Below are 19,408 nucleotides of genomic sequence, written 5' to 3'. Positions count from 1 at the left end.
AAAAAAAAAAAAAAAGAAAAAAAAAGAAATTAAAAAATGAACATTAAAAAAATCTAAATTACCCCATAAAATTTTACATTATTTTTATTATTTTCTTTATATTTTTGTAAATTTAAATTAAAAATAAGAATCATTAGCAATCCTCCATGGCTTGCTAAATTAAACAGATTCATTCAAGGAAGATTAATAACCTTCAATTTAAAGATAACCCTTCCAGTAAAGAGATTAATTTAAAAAACTCTAATTAAAATGTTTTAGAAATCAAATTCATTCTGAAAACTTAGCAAAGCCACAGCCAAAATAACTTTTTAAAATAATGAAATGAACGCATGTCAAAATAATTCTGAGGAAAACAGAAAAATCACCTTTAGAACACCACAATAACAGTTGTTGTGGACATCCACTGTGGAATGCTACAATAAGTGGTCAAAAACTGAAGAACAAACAGGGTATTTACACAGCCTTTCATTATCACTCCCTAAATATTTATTAATCACTGTGGTGGTCATAATGTATATCCATAAATTCTTTGTTACTCCTCCCTCCAGGAAGTGGAGCTTAACTCTCTTACCTTTGGGTGTGGACTGCATTTAGTGATTGCTTCTAACAAACAGAAGATGGAAAAGAAAACTAGTAAACTACAGCAGAGAAACCTAGCAGACACCATCTCAACCAAGTGATCAAAGTTAGCATCACCAGGAATAAGTCATGAGGATGTCATGTACCCCCTGATAGGATGTGATGAAAAGGACCCTTCACCTCTGTGGTATTCTCCAAAATCCAAAGCCTCAGTCTAATCTTAAGGAAACATCACAGAAACCCAAACAGAGAAACATTCTACGAAATATCTGAACAGTACTCTTAAAAAAAAGTGTCAGGATCGTAAAAAAGAAAAAAAACTGAGAAATGTCATATATTGGAATGAATTAAGGAGACACACTGCTAAGTATAATGTAGATGTATCATCTATTGAATTTTGGAACAGAAAAAGCACATGAGTGAAAAAACTGGTGAAATCCAAGTAAAAACTGCTGTTTAGTTAATAGTATTGTGTTATATTGATTTCTTAGATTTGACGAATGTTTGATAAATGGTTTTATAAGATATTAACATTAAGGGAAGGTTACATGGAGACTCTGTTGTGTCTTTGCATCTCCTTGTAAATCTAAATTTCAAAATAAGAAGTTTAAAAATATACCTCTGAGCATTAAAGCAATGAAACTTAAAAAATAAGATTATTTCTATGAAGAGAAATACATAAATCAAAGTCTTTGGCACAAAACCTAAAACTGTTATAAAGATAGGCTGTTTTTAAAAATCCATGGCATATACACATACATACTCTCTGCCCTCAGCCAATCTTTCTAATCCAGCCAAACAATGGAAGCAAGTAAGAAGACACAGACAGGAGGAAGAACCCATTCACAGATAAAATCCTAAATGCAATTATTCAGCGATCATCTGGTAAGACTTTTTGGAAGAAAGTACAACATAATCCCTTCTACTGAGATATAAGAATTAATATGGTCATAGTATAAGCCTAATTAAATGGATAATATCTTACACCAGCATTCTCCTAGTGAATAATTCTTCCCAACTTCCTCTTCTGTTCAGGAAAGCCAAGGAAAACTTGACTAGAGTTGAAATAAATTCTGACAAGCTAATTTCTTGTTTTTGCACATACTTCTTTGTAAAATACAGATGCCAAATGTGCCCAAAGAAATTCAAGGCCTCCTGAGATTTTTGTTTATCAGCAACAGAATCACTCATGCCATTTATTTTTTATTTATTTACTTATTTATATTTTTGAGACCCAGTTTTGCTCTGTCACCCAGGCTGGAGTGCAGTGGCGCCATCTCGGTTCACTGCAACCTCTGCCTCCTGGGTTCAAGCGATTCTCCTGCCTGAGCCTCCCGAGTAGCTGAGATTACAGGCATGCGCCATCACGCTCGGCTGATTTTTGTATTTTTAGTAGAGACAGGGTTTCGCCATTTTGGCCAGGCTGCTCTCAAACTCCTGACCTCAAATGATCTGAGCACCCCAGCCTCCCAAAGTGCTGGGATTACAGGCACGAGCCACAGCGCCCAGTCACCATTGTCATTTAACTCGTCCTGAATTTGATTCCTTAAAGACTCATGCAAAGCGAAAGCATTCTGGGAAAGTTACCTTAGACCAACTGTACCTCAGAAGGCATCATCACAAACCTAACAACTTCAAATGATTTTATGTATACTAATACAGGTGATTTCTTTTTCTTACTTTGTGTTTTCTCAATTTTCAATAACGTACATGAATTAAACCTATAATTTTAAAAACTCAAAAATATATTTATAATGTACATTGTTCTTGGTTTGAAAATGAATTGCAATATATTCCAATGGGGAACTTTGTGCTGAACTCTCAGGTTCATGACATGCTTATTGGGAATATTGTTTCCTCTCTGATGACTCCTGCGGGAACAATAGGATTACGTTTTGTTTTTTTTTTTTTAAACAATAACTAGACAGTTTGTTCACATAACTAAAAAGTCATATAATCTTTCCATACTATGCACAGTTCAGGGTGTATCCACTTTTTTATTTTTCTGTGGCAAAATTCAGTGATTTAATTTACTGTAAAACCCTAATCAATCAACTAAACCTGAAGAAGGCCTCAGGAGTAGATTTCTTGCAGAGTTGTAAAAAATCCTTCCATCAGCGGCTGGCCTCAATTGTTGCTAAACTATTCTTAGTAACTCTTCATGTTACTCTGTTTAGAATTGAATCAAAATGCAATGCAATTAATTTAAAAGGAAAACATGAAGAGAGAAAAGACTTCTGAGCTACCTTCAAAACCAGTTTAATTTTTCTCATGAGCAACAAGGATATTTTAAACATAATGAATGGTTCAACTCTAAAGTCGGCTATACTCTCTCCAACTAAACAATTAAGAATACAGACATTGATTCTGTGCTTATTGATATAAAGGAACTATTGTCAGAGAGGCAAATATGCCCAAGAGAGTTTAATCAGGGCATTATAGATTTTTAGATTGCATAGTATAATCTGATTATGAATAGCAGGTGGTTAATGTACCAGAAGAAGAGTGAATAAGAATAGTCACCTAATAATGGTGTACAAAACAGCTACATGGCTTCATTTTTTATTTTTGTTTTTTACTAAAAAAGTAATAAAATGACTTTGGGTCCAGGTGGTACAGTAAAGGGATGCTTTGATGTACCCCACTAATCCTAATACTCAGAAATTAGTGATAAAATATAAAAATGGGAACAAGACATAAGGATCAGGAGCTATAAGCACACTGAGCTCCAGTTTTGGAAGGAATTGGTCAGAAACAGGTTCCTGGGGATCAGAACCAAGTCATGCTTTGGAAATCATGTTCTAAAACTCTGACTNAAAACAAAACAGAAAAGAAAAAAAGAAAAACAAACAAGCAAACAAAAACAACCTATGAGTTTAACAGAGCAGGTATTGGGATTATTATTTTCCTATTTTCCTGTTTTTTTTTTTTTTTTTTTTTTTTTTTTTTGAGACGAAGTCTTGCTCTGTCGCCCAGGCTGGGGCGCAGTGGCCGGATCTCAGCTCACTGCAAGCTCCGCCTCCGGGTTCACGCAATTCTCCTGCCTCAGCCTCCCTAGTAGCTGGGACTACAGGCACCCGCCACCTCGCCCAGCTAGTTTTTTTTATTTTTTTTTAGTAGAGACGGGGTTTCACCGTGTTAGCCAGGATGGTCTCGAACTTCTGACCTCGTGATCCGCCCGTCTCGGCCTCCCAAAGTGCTGGGATTACAGGCTTGAGCCACCGCGCCCGGCCCTGACTACTATTTCTGATTGCTTTCTCATCACTTTTGGTTTTATTTTATGACAATCATATTCTTGAATTTTGAATATATTAATTAAAGGTTGTGTGTATGTATACATGTTTAATTTTGTTATGACTTTTGGAATTCTCTTTTGTTTTTCCAATTATCACTATTTTCTCCCACTGTGTTTCTATTTGTCTTAGATGTTTTTCTTTTATGTTACTTGTTTTCCTCACATACCTGGTTGTTCTTAGCTTGTCTATTAAGTTCTAAGAATGTAGGACTCTGAGGCTGGTGTGAGTTTCCTCTGGTGTTACATTTCAATAGATTTAAGTAGGTTGGTTTTTCTGTAACTCTCTGGAGTAGGAAATCATACCAGGAGCAGTTTGTACTTGGGTGGGTGTCAACTATTAGATTTCAACTTACAGTGAGTGGGTAGGGAGCCAGGAGGCGAACCTCCCAAATGCCAAATAGGAGGAATTCACTGTGGAGCATTTGCATTCACACTAGATGCCTTAAATTTCTCCCATAAGGTTCTGTTCAACTTTTAAAGGAAACGGACCCACAGTTTTTTCAGGAGGGGAAACTCTGGCTGCCTATCTTCTATGGAAGGGTTGGAGAAAGGGGAAAGCGGCACATCTCATTTTCTTGGAACTTTTCTGGCTCAGAGCCTCTGAGAAATTTTAAAAGGGAGTTTGGCTTCTGTTGATCTTTTATAAAATAGACGATTGGAAAGTAATGTATTAAAACAATATTATGTTTGTTTCCCTCCCAAATGATGGAATGCATCACTTATTTAAGACAAAATGTTATGCTTTCAGTTTTCATAGAAAAACCATTTAAGAAATAATTATCACCTACAGGACATTTTGAAATCTTTCACAAAACTGTAGTTTTTCACTATGTCCCTTCAAATCCTTTACATAAAACCCGTCCTAAGAACCCAGCTAACCAACTGGTACAGGCTCTAACAATTTACCTAGCTAGTATAATATTACAAGTAAGTGTCCTTGGTCAGAGGACCTGGTGATAGAGTCATATTGGAAATTCAAGCTCACTGTCATTATTAGAAAATAACTGCAAATACTATGTCCTCTGCTGATTGGTTAAATGCATTGTTCTTACCTACGAGACTCTGTCATCTTTAGTACAATTGCTTAGCCTTTCTGTTTCCTCTTGGTATTTCTACCTCAAATAGAAAAATTTGCCCAGAATGTAATAATAATTTTTAAAACTTGGTGTGGGAAACACCTGCACATGATGAAAGACAGCCATGCAATAGAATTTTCAATGATGAAGAAAGCAGCTTCAGATGAAAATTGCATGTTTGCTATGAGACTGAAAGAAAAAAGCAAGCTTGACTAATGTTCTCACCTCTATATTAAGCAAGAGGAATGCCATCGACTGCACTCAGCACAATCTAGAAAAAACAACTTCCTCTTTCTGAAGCCATTTCCTTTTCATACCTAATATTATCTGTCAGCCACTGGTAGTTCCCTTTACCATGACTGAAGTTTGCATCAAAGCAACCTATGTGGCAAGGGAAAGTTAGAATATGGATGAGTCCTCATGATATGCGACCCCTTTGAAAAGGTCTGTGGACATCCGCCACTCGCTATAATTTCGATACAGTATAGGCAGCATGCTGGCAACCCAGGTTGAGGACATCTAAATATCAACTCCTACTACACCAAAGCAAAGGCAAATTTTCCCTTTGTTAATTTCACAGGAAATAGAGGAATCCATCCTCTCTCCTCCAATGACTGATGAAGAGGTAAAGATATTTTCAGAATATCATACTTCAGAAGGCTAAACAAGATACAGTATTTGGAAGGAGTTTGGAATTTAAGTCTCTACCACTTGCCAGCTGGGTCATCTTGAATAAATAACCTAAATTCATTAAACTTCAATTTTTCTCATCTCTAAAATGGGGGTGATGATTTCCTCCTTATAAAATTATATTGCAAAGATGGTGAGGCTTTATATATTTAAACTATATGGCGCAGAGGTGGATTAACTGGAACTGGCCTAATAGACAACCTGAACATATGTTCAGGACATAAGCAAAATGGGGGCCTCCAAAATGAAAAAAATTAATTAGGTAAAAGTATGTGGTTCTTCCAAAGAAAACGATTAGGCCGGTCGCGGTGGCTCACGCCTGTAATCTCAGCACTTTAGGGGGCCAAGGCTGGTGGATCACCTGAGGTCAGGAGTTTGCGACAAAGCTGACCAATATGGTGAAACCCCGTCTCTACTAAAAATACAAAAATTAGCCAGGCGTGGTGGCGGGCGCCTGTAATCCCAGCTACTCAGGAGGCTGAGGCAAGAGAATCGCTTGAACCCGGGAGGTGGAGATTGCAGTCAGCTGAGATCTCGTCACTGCACTCCAACCTGGGTGACAGAGCAAGACTCCATCTCAAAAAAAAAAAAAAAAAGAAAACCATTGAACTAGTCGTCTTGATATTTTTTTGAAAAGCTTATTTATATTTTATCATACTTTAAAAAAATGCTTTTGGATACTTTGCTGCTACCCATTTTGATTACATATAGGAATGGAGCCATAAACTTCTCAGTGCCTCGTCATTTGAAGAATATTCCTTTACCTCAGGTTTCTTCCTCTCTCTCTAGTTTATATCTGAGAGAGGTACACATATACCCAACCATTTTTTTAGATTGGGCATACCCAAACATGTTAACATATTTGTGCTGGTATACTTAGGAGATAGTTTTTGATTTATAGCAAATGTTCTCTTGAAATAATTTAAGGCCATAAATATCTATGTCAGTTGTGTTGGTTTATTTTTTACCTGTGTCCTTTCAGCCTACATTTTTCTATATTGTTCTATGTATTATCAAGTTCACAGACCCTGGGGACTAATGGGTTTTTCTGGCATGTTGTTTGGGGGGGAAAAAAAAAAGCCTACTCAAAAAAGGTAGAAAATTAATTACAAATGCATAGGTGGTAAAGTTTTAAAATATAATGAGACTCACAGGTTTTCCACTATTTGATATTCTCTTTACAGAGTGAAATTGATGAACAGCAAAGCACACCAGGTACGTGCTCATAGGGACAGACTTCTCAAAAGTTGTTCGATTCCATTTATCATCCACTGACTCTTCTTTCTATTGAAAAGAAAAGATAAACTTTTAGCTGTCAAAATATCAATCATATACATGCAAGACAAACAAACGATTGCCCCAAACCTTGCTTTCTAGTCAGAAGTCCTTTGTCAAAGCTTAGCGGTCTAATTGTTTGTGGTCCTGTGGAAAAGACTATAGGAAAATTTACTTTGTTTTTAGAACTGTTAAAGACTGACTGAATTACACACTGTATTAGGTTTTTCAGGGAGAAATAAAATGTTGACTGGACTATCAGTTGAATAGGAGTTTATCTGTCTACACTAAACACATCATGCTGACCATAATATTTGAGAGTACTGCAATCTCCTAATGAAAAACAGGCTTGTGCTCAGGTATTTGCTGATTCGACTGTGCAGGAGGGCAATTGCTGTACCCAGTGTAGTGGAACATTGGCTTCTCTTTTCCATCTTTGGTTGTCTACTTCAAAGGCCAAAGGTATCGTCACTGAAGTCAGTGCCTCGGTCTCCATGGACAGAGAGAAGGATTCTATTGCTTGACACAACTATTGACCTATCTGGGTTGTTTTGTCCATGCCAGCTCTGCTGTCCTCACTGTCGATCACCAATCCTAACACTTCAACCATGAATACTTGCCCAACTCCTGCTTCCATTATTAAACATTTCCACATCTCCTGCAGCCACTCTATTTGGGATGGTTTAAAAACAGATTAAGTGAGGGAGGCTGGACTAGAATGGGTGCCGCTGACACTTCAAGCATGTGTGTGCATGCCCTTGTATAATCGTGGTGGGGCTCCAGGCTACATTACTCTACCATAAAAACCTAGTAGTGTTAGTTTTGATCTCCTAAGAACCCAGATATTCTCCTTCTTCCAGGACTACTATTTGGATCTAGTAGAAGGTAAGGTGTAACTCTGCACAGTGAAAAGGGCATAAGGGAAGATCTTAAGCAGAAGTTGGTGAATTTGCCATTTTCCCCCCCAACTTCATCTAGATTGGTGTGTCATACTTTAAGTTTATCCTTTCCTCTTTCTTCTCCAATCAAACCTTAGAAAAAAACAAATTGGTAATTAATTCTCACTGAGGCATGGATGGCTGCTAAGAGTACATTTTAATCCTCAAGTGTTTATTTGCTTCATTTTGTTGTTGCTTTCTCAAGGAACATTTTATCATTTAAAAAGATGAATTTTAAGATAATATTGAAAATAGTGGATCAAAAAGATGGGAGACATAATTTGGGGCCAGTGTCCTTCTGATTATTATACCTAAAGATGAGCCTGACCCTTTTACATGTCAAATGTATAAAGTATGAAACCTCAACTTTGAGGTAATGAAACTCTAGGTAACAACATTATCCATTATGGGGATAGATGCAATAACAGAGAAAAGTGTTTTATGTTAATGAATAATTTATGCAGGCAGAAATTATCAGCCTTTTAAAAATTTTTTCTCTTTTTTCTTTTTTTAATTTAATTTATTTATTTATTATACTTTAAGTTCTGGGATACATGTGCAGAACATGCAGGTTTGTTACATAGGTATACACGTGCCATGGTGGTTTGCTGCATCCATCAACCCATCACCTACATTAGGTATTTCTCCCAGTGCTATCGCTCCCCTAGCCCCCGACCCCTTGACAGGACTTGGTGTTGATGTTCCCCTCCCTGTGTCCACGTGTTCTTATTGTTCAACTCCCATTTATGAATGATACCATGCGGTGTTTGGTTTTCTGTTCCTGCGTTAGTTTGCTGAGAATGATGGTTTCCAGTTTCATCCATGTCCTTGCAAAGGACATGAACTCATCTTTTTTTATAGCCTGTTTTTTTCTCCAGACATTTAACAAGCACTTCCCATTCACCAAAAGAGTCTATGGGCAAAGTGTTCCCTGGAGCTTGCTTCCACAACCCAGTGTTTAAGTGATGATTTTTTTTTATAGTAGCTTTATCTTTTTTTTTTTAACAAAAACAAAAACTGGGTTTATATTCACCTGAAAACTAAATAGTGAGTAGCCCTCAAATATTTTCAAGTCTGTAATTCCATTAGCTTGCCATTACTGCAATGTGTCACGACTCAGGGATGCTGGCAGCTAAGCAGAGCCCAAGCAGATGTATGTGTCTACGGCATTGTCTCTTGCATAGAAACACCAGTGTGCCTTTCTTACCAGACTGTGATATCTTACAGACTTCTAGGACTCAAAGAAAAAGAATGCCAAAATGTATTTCACTCGGCTAAATAAACTATTAGTGCACATTTAGTTTTAGAATTCAATAGGTTCTCTTTCACAGAAAATCAGGTAAGTGGCCTAATGTTGTCAATAGACTCTCTGCATAAACAAAACATTTAAAAAATACTTACCGCCACTGGCATATTTGAAAGTGCTTCATATTCTTTGAGATGGGTGATAGATATTGTGTAAGTTGCCTTTTTGTTGGGCTCATCAAAACAAGGAAAGGATTTCCTGGCATCTGTCGGTTCATGATCGGTGGCCGCTATGCTCCTTAGAAAGAAACACACAAACAAAATGCATGCTGCTTCTTCTGACAACCCCTGTGTCTCTATTCCTGGGGAAAAGAAAATCAGCTATGCAATTATAACTATTACATTTCCAAAAACGAGGTTCCATTTAGAAGACTATCAAATACTTGTCAAAAGATTTCCTGGAATTTTAGGTTAACAAATTTTTAAAAAATTCTGAGACAGATTGCTTCAGATATTTCATTCACATATTTATTTGTCAAAAACCACAGTTACTTCTGCATCAACCTAACAGCTATTTTGGTGCCATAACTAAAATTCTGTGGAGGAGCAAAAATAAATCCAATTATGAGCTAGTACTCTCTCCACTCCAAACCCATTGAGCAACAAGTAGATAAACAGAGAGCCAAACTTAAAAGCTTGTGTCTAACTGCCCTTATGGGAAGTGAACAGCTGTCTTCTGTCACAGAGTGGAGTTTATTACAGAGTCCCCAGTCCCTGCCTCTAATGGCACATTCTTTGTTATTTATGTTACACCAGGGACAAAACCCCCAGTTTCATTTCCATGTAAAGGCAGTGCTGAGTAATCTCCTAGGTGAAGTAACCTTTGTCCCAGATTAAAGCTCACTCTTAAAAAGAGACAGCAGCATTTATTTTTATGGCTCTAACTAGGCATATGCTTATGTAAACTAAAATGTTACTGTTTACTATTTTCATAATTTCAAGGTGAAAATATTATTTTCTGAGTAATTGCTCAAAAAATCAATAAGCATACACTTCTTACATGTAGACATATTACAGTAAGAGAATATTGTATATTTGCTTATTAGAAAATCAAGCAAAGTAAAAAGTATAAAAGTAAAGAAATGGTCATTTCTATTCATTAATAATATGTATACAGAAAAATGTTGTCGTTCAGGATTCTCAAAACTAAGAAAGACATACCATAAAGAATATCAGGCTAAATTATTACATTATCCATTCATCCAAGAAATATTAATTGAGTCCCTTCCCCACACACACACACATGCACACACAAGCACCTATGCATGCATGCACACATTTGCAGACATTTTTCTGGCTGCTGTGTGAAACTGCCTTTGCAAAATTATAGCAGAGGAAATTATGACAGTGAAAAACGTCAGCCCTAACCGACTCCATCTTGCTTTTAACCTTTAAGCTGTATTTGTTCATTCCTGAGTGCAGGCTGAACTAATTTTGGGAAGGAATTCGGTTCATGGTTTGACTCTGAAACCAAATTGATAATAGCCCTTTCCTGAAAAGACCTCCTTCTTCCCTGGGGACCAGTCTGCCTTTGCAGGACTAACAAATTAGCTACAAGATTAGAAATTACAGTTTAGGGGTCATGCAGCCTCAGGCTGCAAGAGTCTCAACCTCCTCAAATTCCTCATGGGGATAACATTACTACTGTAAAACCTAAGATTAGTGCTTGAGATATTTTGCAGACTCTGTCCTTGATGGATCAGCTGACACCACCCAGACCAGTAATCTGGCTCAACCAGTTCTGCCATCCCACCCAGGAACAGAAAACAACAAGAAAAACTCACTTCGACCCTGTATGATTCCATCTCTAACTTGACCAATCAGCACTCCCCACTTCCCAAGCCCCTACCCGCCAAATTATCTTAAAAACTCTGATCCCCAAATGCTCAGGGAGACAAAGTTGAGTAACAACAAAATTCCGGTGTCCTGCACAGCCGGCTCTGTATGAATTACTCTTTCTCCGTTTCAATTCCCCCTGTCTTGATAAATCGGCTCTGTCTAGGCAGCGGGCACAGTGAACCGACTGGGCGGTTACGTGTATAGATTACATTCCAGATGGCTTACAGGGTGTTAGACGAGATACACAAATAAATAAATAATCTAGGAGAGTGATGTTAGCTATATAGAAAATAAAACACTGGAAGAGACAAAGAATGACTAGGAAAAGTGGTAAGCAACAACATTAGGTAGAGTAGTCACAATCTCTTGGTTTGCCAAGATCTAAATAATAAGAAAAAGCCAGGCAAGTGGAGATTCAGGGAAATATGTTCAAGTAGAAGGAACCATTAGTGCAAAGTCCCTAAGATGAAAAAGAACCTGATGTGGTTGAAGAATTGAAAGGTGTCCAGTGTGGCTAAAGAACACTGATCCAGATGGACTGGAGCCAGAGATAAGTTGGACATGAGGTCAGCAGAGGCCAGATCAGGAAAATATCAGAGATCATGAGAAGAGCATGCATTTTATTTTGATTCAAGGATTTATTACAGTCAATGATTTGACTGCCTTTGGCCAAATATGGGAGTATTGGAACATCAAAATAAACAATGGGATTATAACTCATTGAATAAATTAACAATCTCTGAGTTTTACTCTGACTTTTAAAATGAATAAATAAATGGGTGACAAGGGAAATTTCTTCCTTCCAGTAGATTGTCTACTAATAATATTTGAAGGAAAATTGATTTTAAAAAATCATCAGTGGGTGCCAAATCAAGGGGGTGAAAGTTTGGGGAGGAAGGGATATTTGCAAGGTTTCAAAAAAACACCCTGAAAGTTACCTAAAGAGAAACATTGTAACTTTACAATGGAGACATTTGCTGGACACTACCTTAAGCAAGCTATCAAAGGAAGCATCACTAATAAGAGTTCAAACAAGCACCATGTGTCTCTAATGTGATTCCTGAGAGAGACACATCACTTCTGTAATAGTCCTGTCAAAGAAAAAAAAAAAAAAAAAGCTTAACTTGCATTTTTAAATCATGAGGAAAATCAGACAAGCTAAAACATTTACAAAATAGCTGGTCTGTATTCTTCAAAAATACTAACTTTAGAAAGACAAAGAAGGACTAAGGGACTTCTTTTAGTTTAAAGTTTAAAGGAGTCTAAAAGGGCATGACACTAAATGCAATGCACCATTCCAGACTGGGTACTGGACTGGGAAAAAAATCATTTAAAAAGACATCGTTAGGTTAGTTGATAAAAATTTTATTACAGACTGTGAATTAGATAATTGTATCAATGTTAAATTTCTTGATTTTGACGACTGCACTATGCTTATTTTAGAGAATGCCCCTGTATTTAAGAAATATGCTCTGATGTTAAGGGATAAAGGGAGAGGATGTTTCCATGTGCTCTGGAAAGGAAGGGGAAGGGTTATGGGCTAAAATGTAAACAATTGGTGAATCTAGGTTAAGTATTTCTAGGAATTCCTAGTACCATTCTTATAACTTTTCCTATGAGTTTGAAATTATGTCACAATAAAGTTATCCAAGAAAAGCCTCAGTTAAGAATTCATTCTGCAAAAGAATAATCATTGATTAGTTTTGTGACATTAACAGTTTAGTCAATTGAAGTTTCTAAACACCTTGCAGATTGTAGTTAATTGCAAATATATCAGATTCTAAAAAAGCCTGTACATTTTCCCAGAGTATGAAAGTTTTATAGTAAGATCCACCAAGCTCCAACCCCATGTTTAGTCAGCTGCCTTTTTCTTCTGAATTCTTCTGGCTTCTGATGTCTTCCAGAGGCAGAGGAAAAGTAAAAGTCGCTCCTTGCAAGAATGTCTCCGCTGAGTCACACCTCAGAAATAGGCCAGCTAACTAATTTGAGAAAATGAGTGTGTGTGAGTGTGTGCGCGTGCATGCGCGCACCACACACATCTTCGTGTGTGGGAGGTGAGAGGAAGGAGCGAGTGGAATTACACTTTCCTAAGCTATAGCCATGGGGTATGTTTTCAAATACTCTATTTTACTCTTGGCTGGATGCTAGAATATGAATATCTATATATAATATATATATATTATCATATAGTATATATACACCACACACACATACACACACACACACACACACACATATATATTCCTAAGAATCCAGGAAAGAAAATAATTTTCAATCCTTTTCTTACCTTCTCTTTTTAAAAGATATTCTGCTTGATTGTAGGCAAAAACTACCTTTCTAAACTAGCGTATTCCTGAGCTTGCCAACGGACATGGAACAGAACAGTGTGGGAGATTTCTCTGTGCAGTGTGTTTGGTCCAGCTTAGTGGTCCTCTCAGCAAATGTCAATCACAGCAAGTCTAACTCAATCACAGTGACCCAGATATAGATACAGTGACATTCATCAACCAGAAGAGCTATATAATGTTTATTTTCTTTTTCTTTTTTTAAGTTCAGAGCCAATATGATTTTATGGGGAAAACCCTTTTCTAAGAGCAAACATTCTTACATTCTAATCCACTTCAGCTACTTAAGTGGGATCTTGACCAAGTCACAAAACCCCAGACTTTTAGTGTCCTCATCTGTAAAACCTGGTCACCAGAGCATGTATGGCCTCTTCACAGCATTATGGGGAAAGGAGAAGGGGTAGATTACATGTAGTAATACATTTGAAACTCCCTTAAAATTTACATAATGCGGTTAGGATATACCTCATTCTACATCTTATAAATCTAGAATATAAGAATCTACTTCTTATAAATCTAGAATGCTAACTGTGACCTAGCACTTTCACAATCTGAAATATTTCAAATTCTTTCATTTGACTGTAATACATACTGGAACAAAATTACTTGGTGTATATACACTATATGCAATATAAGCATTTTAAAATGGTAACCTGTTCTTTTCTCATGAACTTCAGAATAACTCAAAAGCTCCTTTTATATATCCTGAATTCCATCAGTCGGCCCTAAATTTTTCTAAGTGTATGCAAAGTTGAAAACAAGGAATAAGAGATAACAATACAAAACAATTCTAGGTCACAACTTATTTGGGAAGGTTTTATTCAGCAATTAAAATCAGATGACTTGTGTTGCAAATTAAGAGAAAAAGGCTGACTAATAGCACAATATGTTCAGGAGTGACTTGTGGATATGTCCTGAATAATTATCACGCCAGGCAAATGTGTTGGAGTAAACCACCTTCCCACAAGGGCCCCCCTATGCCACATTAATAGGTCACTTACTAGACCTAGAACAATAAAATGATAGTCTATGCAATTTAGTCATTTCCAAAAGGGAAGAGCATTTCTCTGGCATCTCTGAGTGGATCAGATCAAGGTGACTCTAGAGAAAACTGAGGGAGAAGGGACGATAGCAAAAACTATGGCTTGGATCACTCTGAATCGATTCTAAAAACAAAAACCAAGAAAGGTACCTAATTATCTCATAAATCATCTGGTATACTGCTTCCAGGGAAGACTCTCCAGCTGTGTTGAGCAATTTTATAGCTGAACCAGCAAAATAAACAGCAAGTTTTGGGTGAAATCCTTAAACACAGAGCTTCTGATTCAGAACAGGTATTCACAATGCTAGAAGTCTATATAGACTAAATAAAGGGTTCCAGAATTATGTACAGGCGCAGACTGGTGAAAAACAACCCCTCTAGGTTGTTCAGACTTCTGTGTATTTTTATGGTGGTTTGAATTATCCAGTTAGTTATTTAACTTTATTTTCCAATTGCTTTTTTTCTATATAGAAGATATTCAAGGTCAAGTAAAATTTCTTTTTGTTTTCTTGCTTCTAAAATAAGTTTACTTAGCCTCCTGCAACAAGTAAACAAGACCAAAAAGAAAATATATTCTTTGTTTGTTTGTTTGTTTGTTTGTTTGTTTGAGATGGAGTCTCACTCTGTCACCCAGGCTAGCGTGCAGTGGCGCGATCTTGACTCACTGCAACCTCCGCCTCCTGGGTTCAAGCAATTCTCCTACCTCAGCCTCCAGAGTAGCTAGGATCACAGGCATGTGCCACTACCCCCCACTAATTTTTGTATTTTAAGTAGAGACGGGGTTTCTCCATGTTAGCCAGGCTGGTCTCAAACTCCTGACCTCAGGTGATCCACCCACCTCAGCCTCCCAAAGGGCTGGGATTACAGGCATGAGCCACCTTGCTCAACCAAAAATCTATTCCTTATTGACATTCTTATTGACAATGGGATAATAGCTCAGCATACCAATCTAAGAATGTAATCAACAAACTGACATACAATAAAAATTTCAAGTTCAAAACTACATGTGCTTGAGTATACATACACATCCATGCATGTAAGAATACATTACACACACACACACACACACACTTAATGATGATTATCTCACCGATGTTTCCACTCAACTCCTAAATCTTTATTACAAGCTCTAACTTTGTGCTTCAGACTTACATATGCAAGTGCTTACTAGTCATCTCTTCCTAGATGTCTGACAAGCCATCAACACATCTGACACTGAACTTACGACCTTCCCTTCTAACGTGGCTATTTCCCACCTATTTCCAATATCAACTGAGGTGAAGGCTAGCTGGGGTATTGTAGACCCATAACTTTAACTCACCCTTCCTCGTAGTCAATCAATCTGCAAATCTTGACTACTTTACCTCCAAACTATTTTCTCCATTGTGCCCTCTCTTCTCTATCCTGAAATTACTTTTCCTATCTGATTCTTACCTTCTCTTTCCTGGATTGCTCCAATATCTTTCATGTATCCAAGTGTATAGTTGAGTTAACTCTTTCTTTCACCATCCATATCCAAAAAGTCACCAGGTAATTTCTCCTTCATAATGCCTATCATGGCTATTTTTCCTTTTCCTCCATATGGGTTTTCCTCAGTGATGTCTAGCTAGCCTCTTCATATAAACTTCCCCTACAAACTAATTTTCTTGTCCCCACTATGCTTTTCTGACTTAGTGCCTTTCCTTTATGCCTGCTTTTACTTTCTCACTGGTCTCTGCTGCTGAACTCCCACCGTAACATCAAAATTCAGCTTAAATCCTACTAGTGCTACGAAGAACACCTTGGAAGCCCAAACTAGAAATGATCTCTTTAAAATTCTGGTTGTACTTCCTGTCAATTCCACTGTTTCTCTGCCTTTAAACTATGGAATTTACATTTCTAAGTACAAATACACACACACACACACACACACACACACACACACACACACATAAACTCTTCCTTTCCACAGGGTAGGGAGAAAAGGAACCAAGGGAAAGTTTTTACCTAAGTGGGAATGTAGAGATGTTCTTGGTGGAAGTTGGGCTCGTTTATGGGAAAGGAGCTGTGGTAATGCAATGTGTCCCAGCATTTGCCAGAGGATACTAGTCATGTGAGAGCTTATATGAAAATATTTCCATATATTCCATTTAACAATATTTGAGTGCTCACTGTGTGCCAGACAGTAAATGAGAGACATATATCCCTACTCTTAAGAACCCCACAGAAGAATCTATAGCCACAGATAGTTGGGAAATTACATAGAGGACATTATCATATAAAAATCTCTGAAAACCCTATAATCCCAGCTACTCAGAAAGGTGAGGTGGGAGGATCACTTGAACTCATGAACTCATGAGTTCAAGCCAGAAGATCTACTCCAGCCTGGACCTCATCTCTTTAAAAAAAAAAAAAAGTCTCTGAAAAGTTCCATAATTAAAAAACAAAATCCAAAACAGATCATTGTGTATTTAGTATTATTGCACAAACTGATTTAGCCACAGAATCTCTCCCCTGCTATTTTTCTGGTAATATCCACTGAGATCCCCATGCAACTGGAATTCTGCGGTCCATACTTTGGGAAATGCTAAGTAAGCATAATTCAAATGCTTACAAGGAAAAGCCAAATCTTGGAGAGAAGAAAATATATACTTTGGAGTTTGGGTGTAGGGAAACTCTTTTAGGGAAGGGAACAGCTGGAAATCCTACATAACACGGTGAGAAAATGGGAAGAAGGAGGGTGTGGTCAGAGGAACATTCCAAAGGTTCCAATCCTTCCAAGTGAATTTCCTCAGACCCTAAAGAATAGACTAGAGAGTAGGAAGAGGTAGATCAATAAAGGAAAAGTGACTGGATGTTTCTCAAACTTTCTCCTTCCACGCCCCACTAAAACTGTTCCCAGAAAGACAATGTGGAATTCTAAATTGTGCCCCCTTTCTTCACCATGTCTCAATCTTGAGAGAAAGCATCTTAGGTAGCTGTGAAGTTTGTGAAGCTCAAAGTCCTGATTGTATTTGCAGAAATTAAGTAATTTTGGTGACTGCTGAGTGCAATCCTGTTTAGTTTGCACTGTGATTGTCACATTAATATCCCTAACTGCTAATACTCAATCCTGGAGCTACATTTTACATTAAGGTCAGAAAATATAATTTTTGACTCCGTACTTCACATGTATTACTATGATGATGTTTAAAATGATACAAATGTCACATATGATGAAACTCACTTTATAGTATGAAAGAAAGGCTCTGCCCCCGGTGAACTCCCTCTGGCGGCCCTTATATGGAGCCTGTGGATGAGAACTCCTAGAGGCTGCATTGCCAAAATATTACTCACAGGCTTGAAAAAAAAAAAAAGCATGATGCACTTTTCTCATATGCTTGAAATATTTCAGACAAGGAAAACAAAAAGTATTCCATTTAGCCTAAATGAGGTTATTGAGCTGACGCCAGATCTGTTCCAAAACCATGTGTGTGCAGTACAGAACTGGCAGCATCTTTTGTAATGTGAGAGCTTCAACTGCTCCCAATGAAACACACAAACTTGGGAACACCAATCCTCAGAGAGAGCTGAACTGAGCATCAGCCTTCCTCACCAATCTCGCCGTCATTTCACATTCTCCAATCAAAGTTAAGTCAACTGAGCTTCAGAAGGGCAGCTCTGTGGTATACATTTTATGGCAAAATTAACTGGTACTGTAAATTAACTCAAAGAGTGAGAGTATTTGTGTATATAGTGCTTTTTTAGACTTATAAAGTACATAATACAAACATTAATGGAAACTACGTAGTTTCCATTTTTGGCCTTCCTAATATGTGTAAAATTTTATTTCATTTATTTTATAAATATTTTGATGGTTTTACTCAGATAAAATTTCTCTTGTCTTTATGATCTAAGAAGCAGTTTTAAAGTTTTAGCAATAATATTTTAAAAATCTTGACTCGCTTTCACTTTAATGAATTTTTAGAATCCCTTTAAGGTGGGTATTCTTCAGAATATTGCCCTTCCTTCTACCATTGGCAAACACTTTTTAAAAATCATTGTATTATTAATAAGGCTTAGAGAAATAGGCGCTTTCATACATTGTTGGTGGAAATGGAGTTTGGGACATATTTTTTGGAAGTCAGTTTGGAGACACACACACATGCATACACATATTCATGCATATATATGTTATATATGTATATGCATGTACACATACATACCCAGACATACACGTGTTTATACACAGGTAGTATTGGCCCATCTTCTAGGAATTTTCTTAAAGAAATATTAGAAAATATTCATAAATAGTTATTTACAAGGATAGTCAATATAAGTATGTGCCTTCTTCTAGATCCTTATAGGTGAAAAAATAGGAGCAACTTAAATACCCACATTTAATGGAAAAGTGAATCAACTACATTGTATTCATACAATGGCCTACAATGTATCCATCAAATCGTTTGTGGAAGAACACCAAATGACTGTATTAAAGCATTGATGCTATATTGAAAAAGCATGTTACACAATACTATGTATAATATAATTATGCCACAGCTATCTATGTCCAGAAAAGTACTAAAAGAGTCTCTGCCTAAATGTTAACAATGGCTATACTTGGGTAAAGAATTTATGGATGAATTTATTTTTTCTTATAATTATTCTCTGTTTTCTGAGTTTTCTTCAATAAATGTATATTATTTATGTTATCAGTAAACAAAGTAACTATTACAATATCTTGGTATATTTGTACACTTTGACCCAGCAATTCTATTTTTAGGACTATATCCTAAGGAAATAAACAGATGCACATACAAAGAGGTATTTAGAACTATGTTCTTTGGTGATTTGTTTATAATAATAAAATACTAGAAACAACTCAAATGCTCAACAATAGAATTTGTTTTAAAAAATTACAATGAACCACCGCTCCCCGCGCGGGCGGATCACGAGGTCAGGAGATCGAGACCATCCTGGCTAACCTGGTGAAACCCCCTCTCTACTAAAAAATACAAAAAAACTAGCCGGGCGAGGTGGCGGGCGCCTGTAGTCCCAGCTACTGG

At 37.0% G+C, this 19,408-nt stretch overlaps 1 protein-coding gene across 1 annotated transcript in view; it reads right to left on the bottom strand.

Moving 5' to 3' along the window:
* The window catches only part of ENPEP (glutamyl aminopeptidase), an 88,852-nt gene that overhangs the window by 66,337 nt on the left and 3,107 nt on the right, over positions 1–19,408 (bottom strand). Inside the window, 2 exon segments of the mRNA XM_017890419.1 lie at positions 6,793–6,924; positions 9,255–9,396. Coding sequence (XP_017745908.1) covers positions 6,793–6,924; positions 9,255–9,396 — 274 coding nt within the window.

The sequence above is a fragment of the Rhinopithecus bieti genome, unplaced genomic scaffold (assembly GCF_001698545.2).
Source record: "Rhinopithecus bieti isolate Rb0 unplaced genomic scaffold, ASM169854v2 scaffold_19840, whole genome shotgun sequence".
Taxonomy (NCBI): domain Eukaryota; kingdom Metazoa; phylum Chordata; class Mammalia; order Primates; family Cercopithecidae; genus Rhinopithecus; species Rhinopithecus bieti.
The sequence above is the reverse complement of the archived record's forward strand: the minus strand, read 5'-3'. Positions and strand labels throughout refer to the sequence as shown.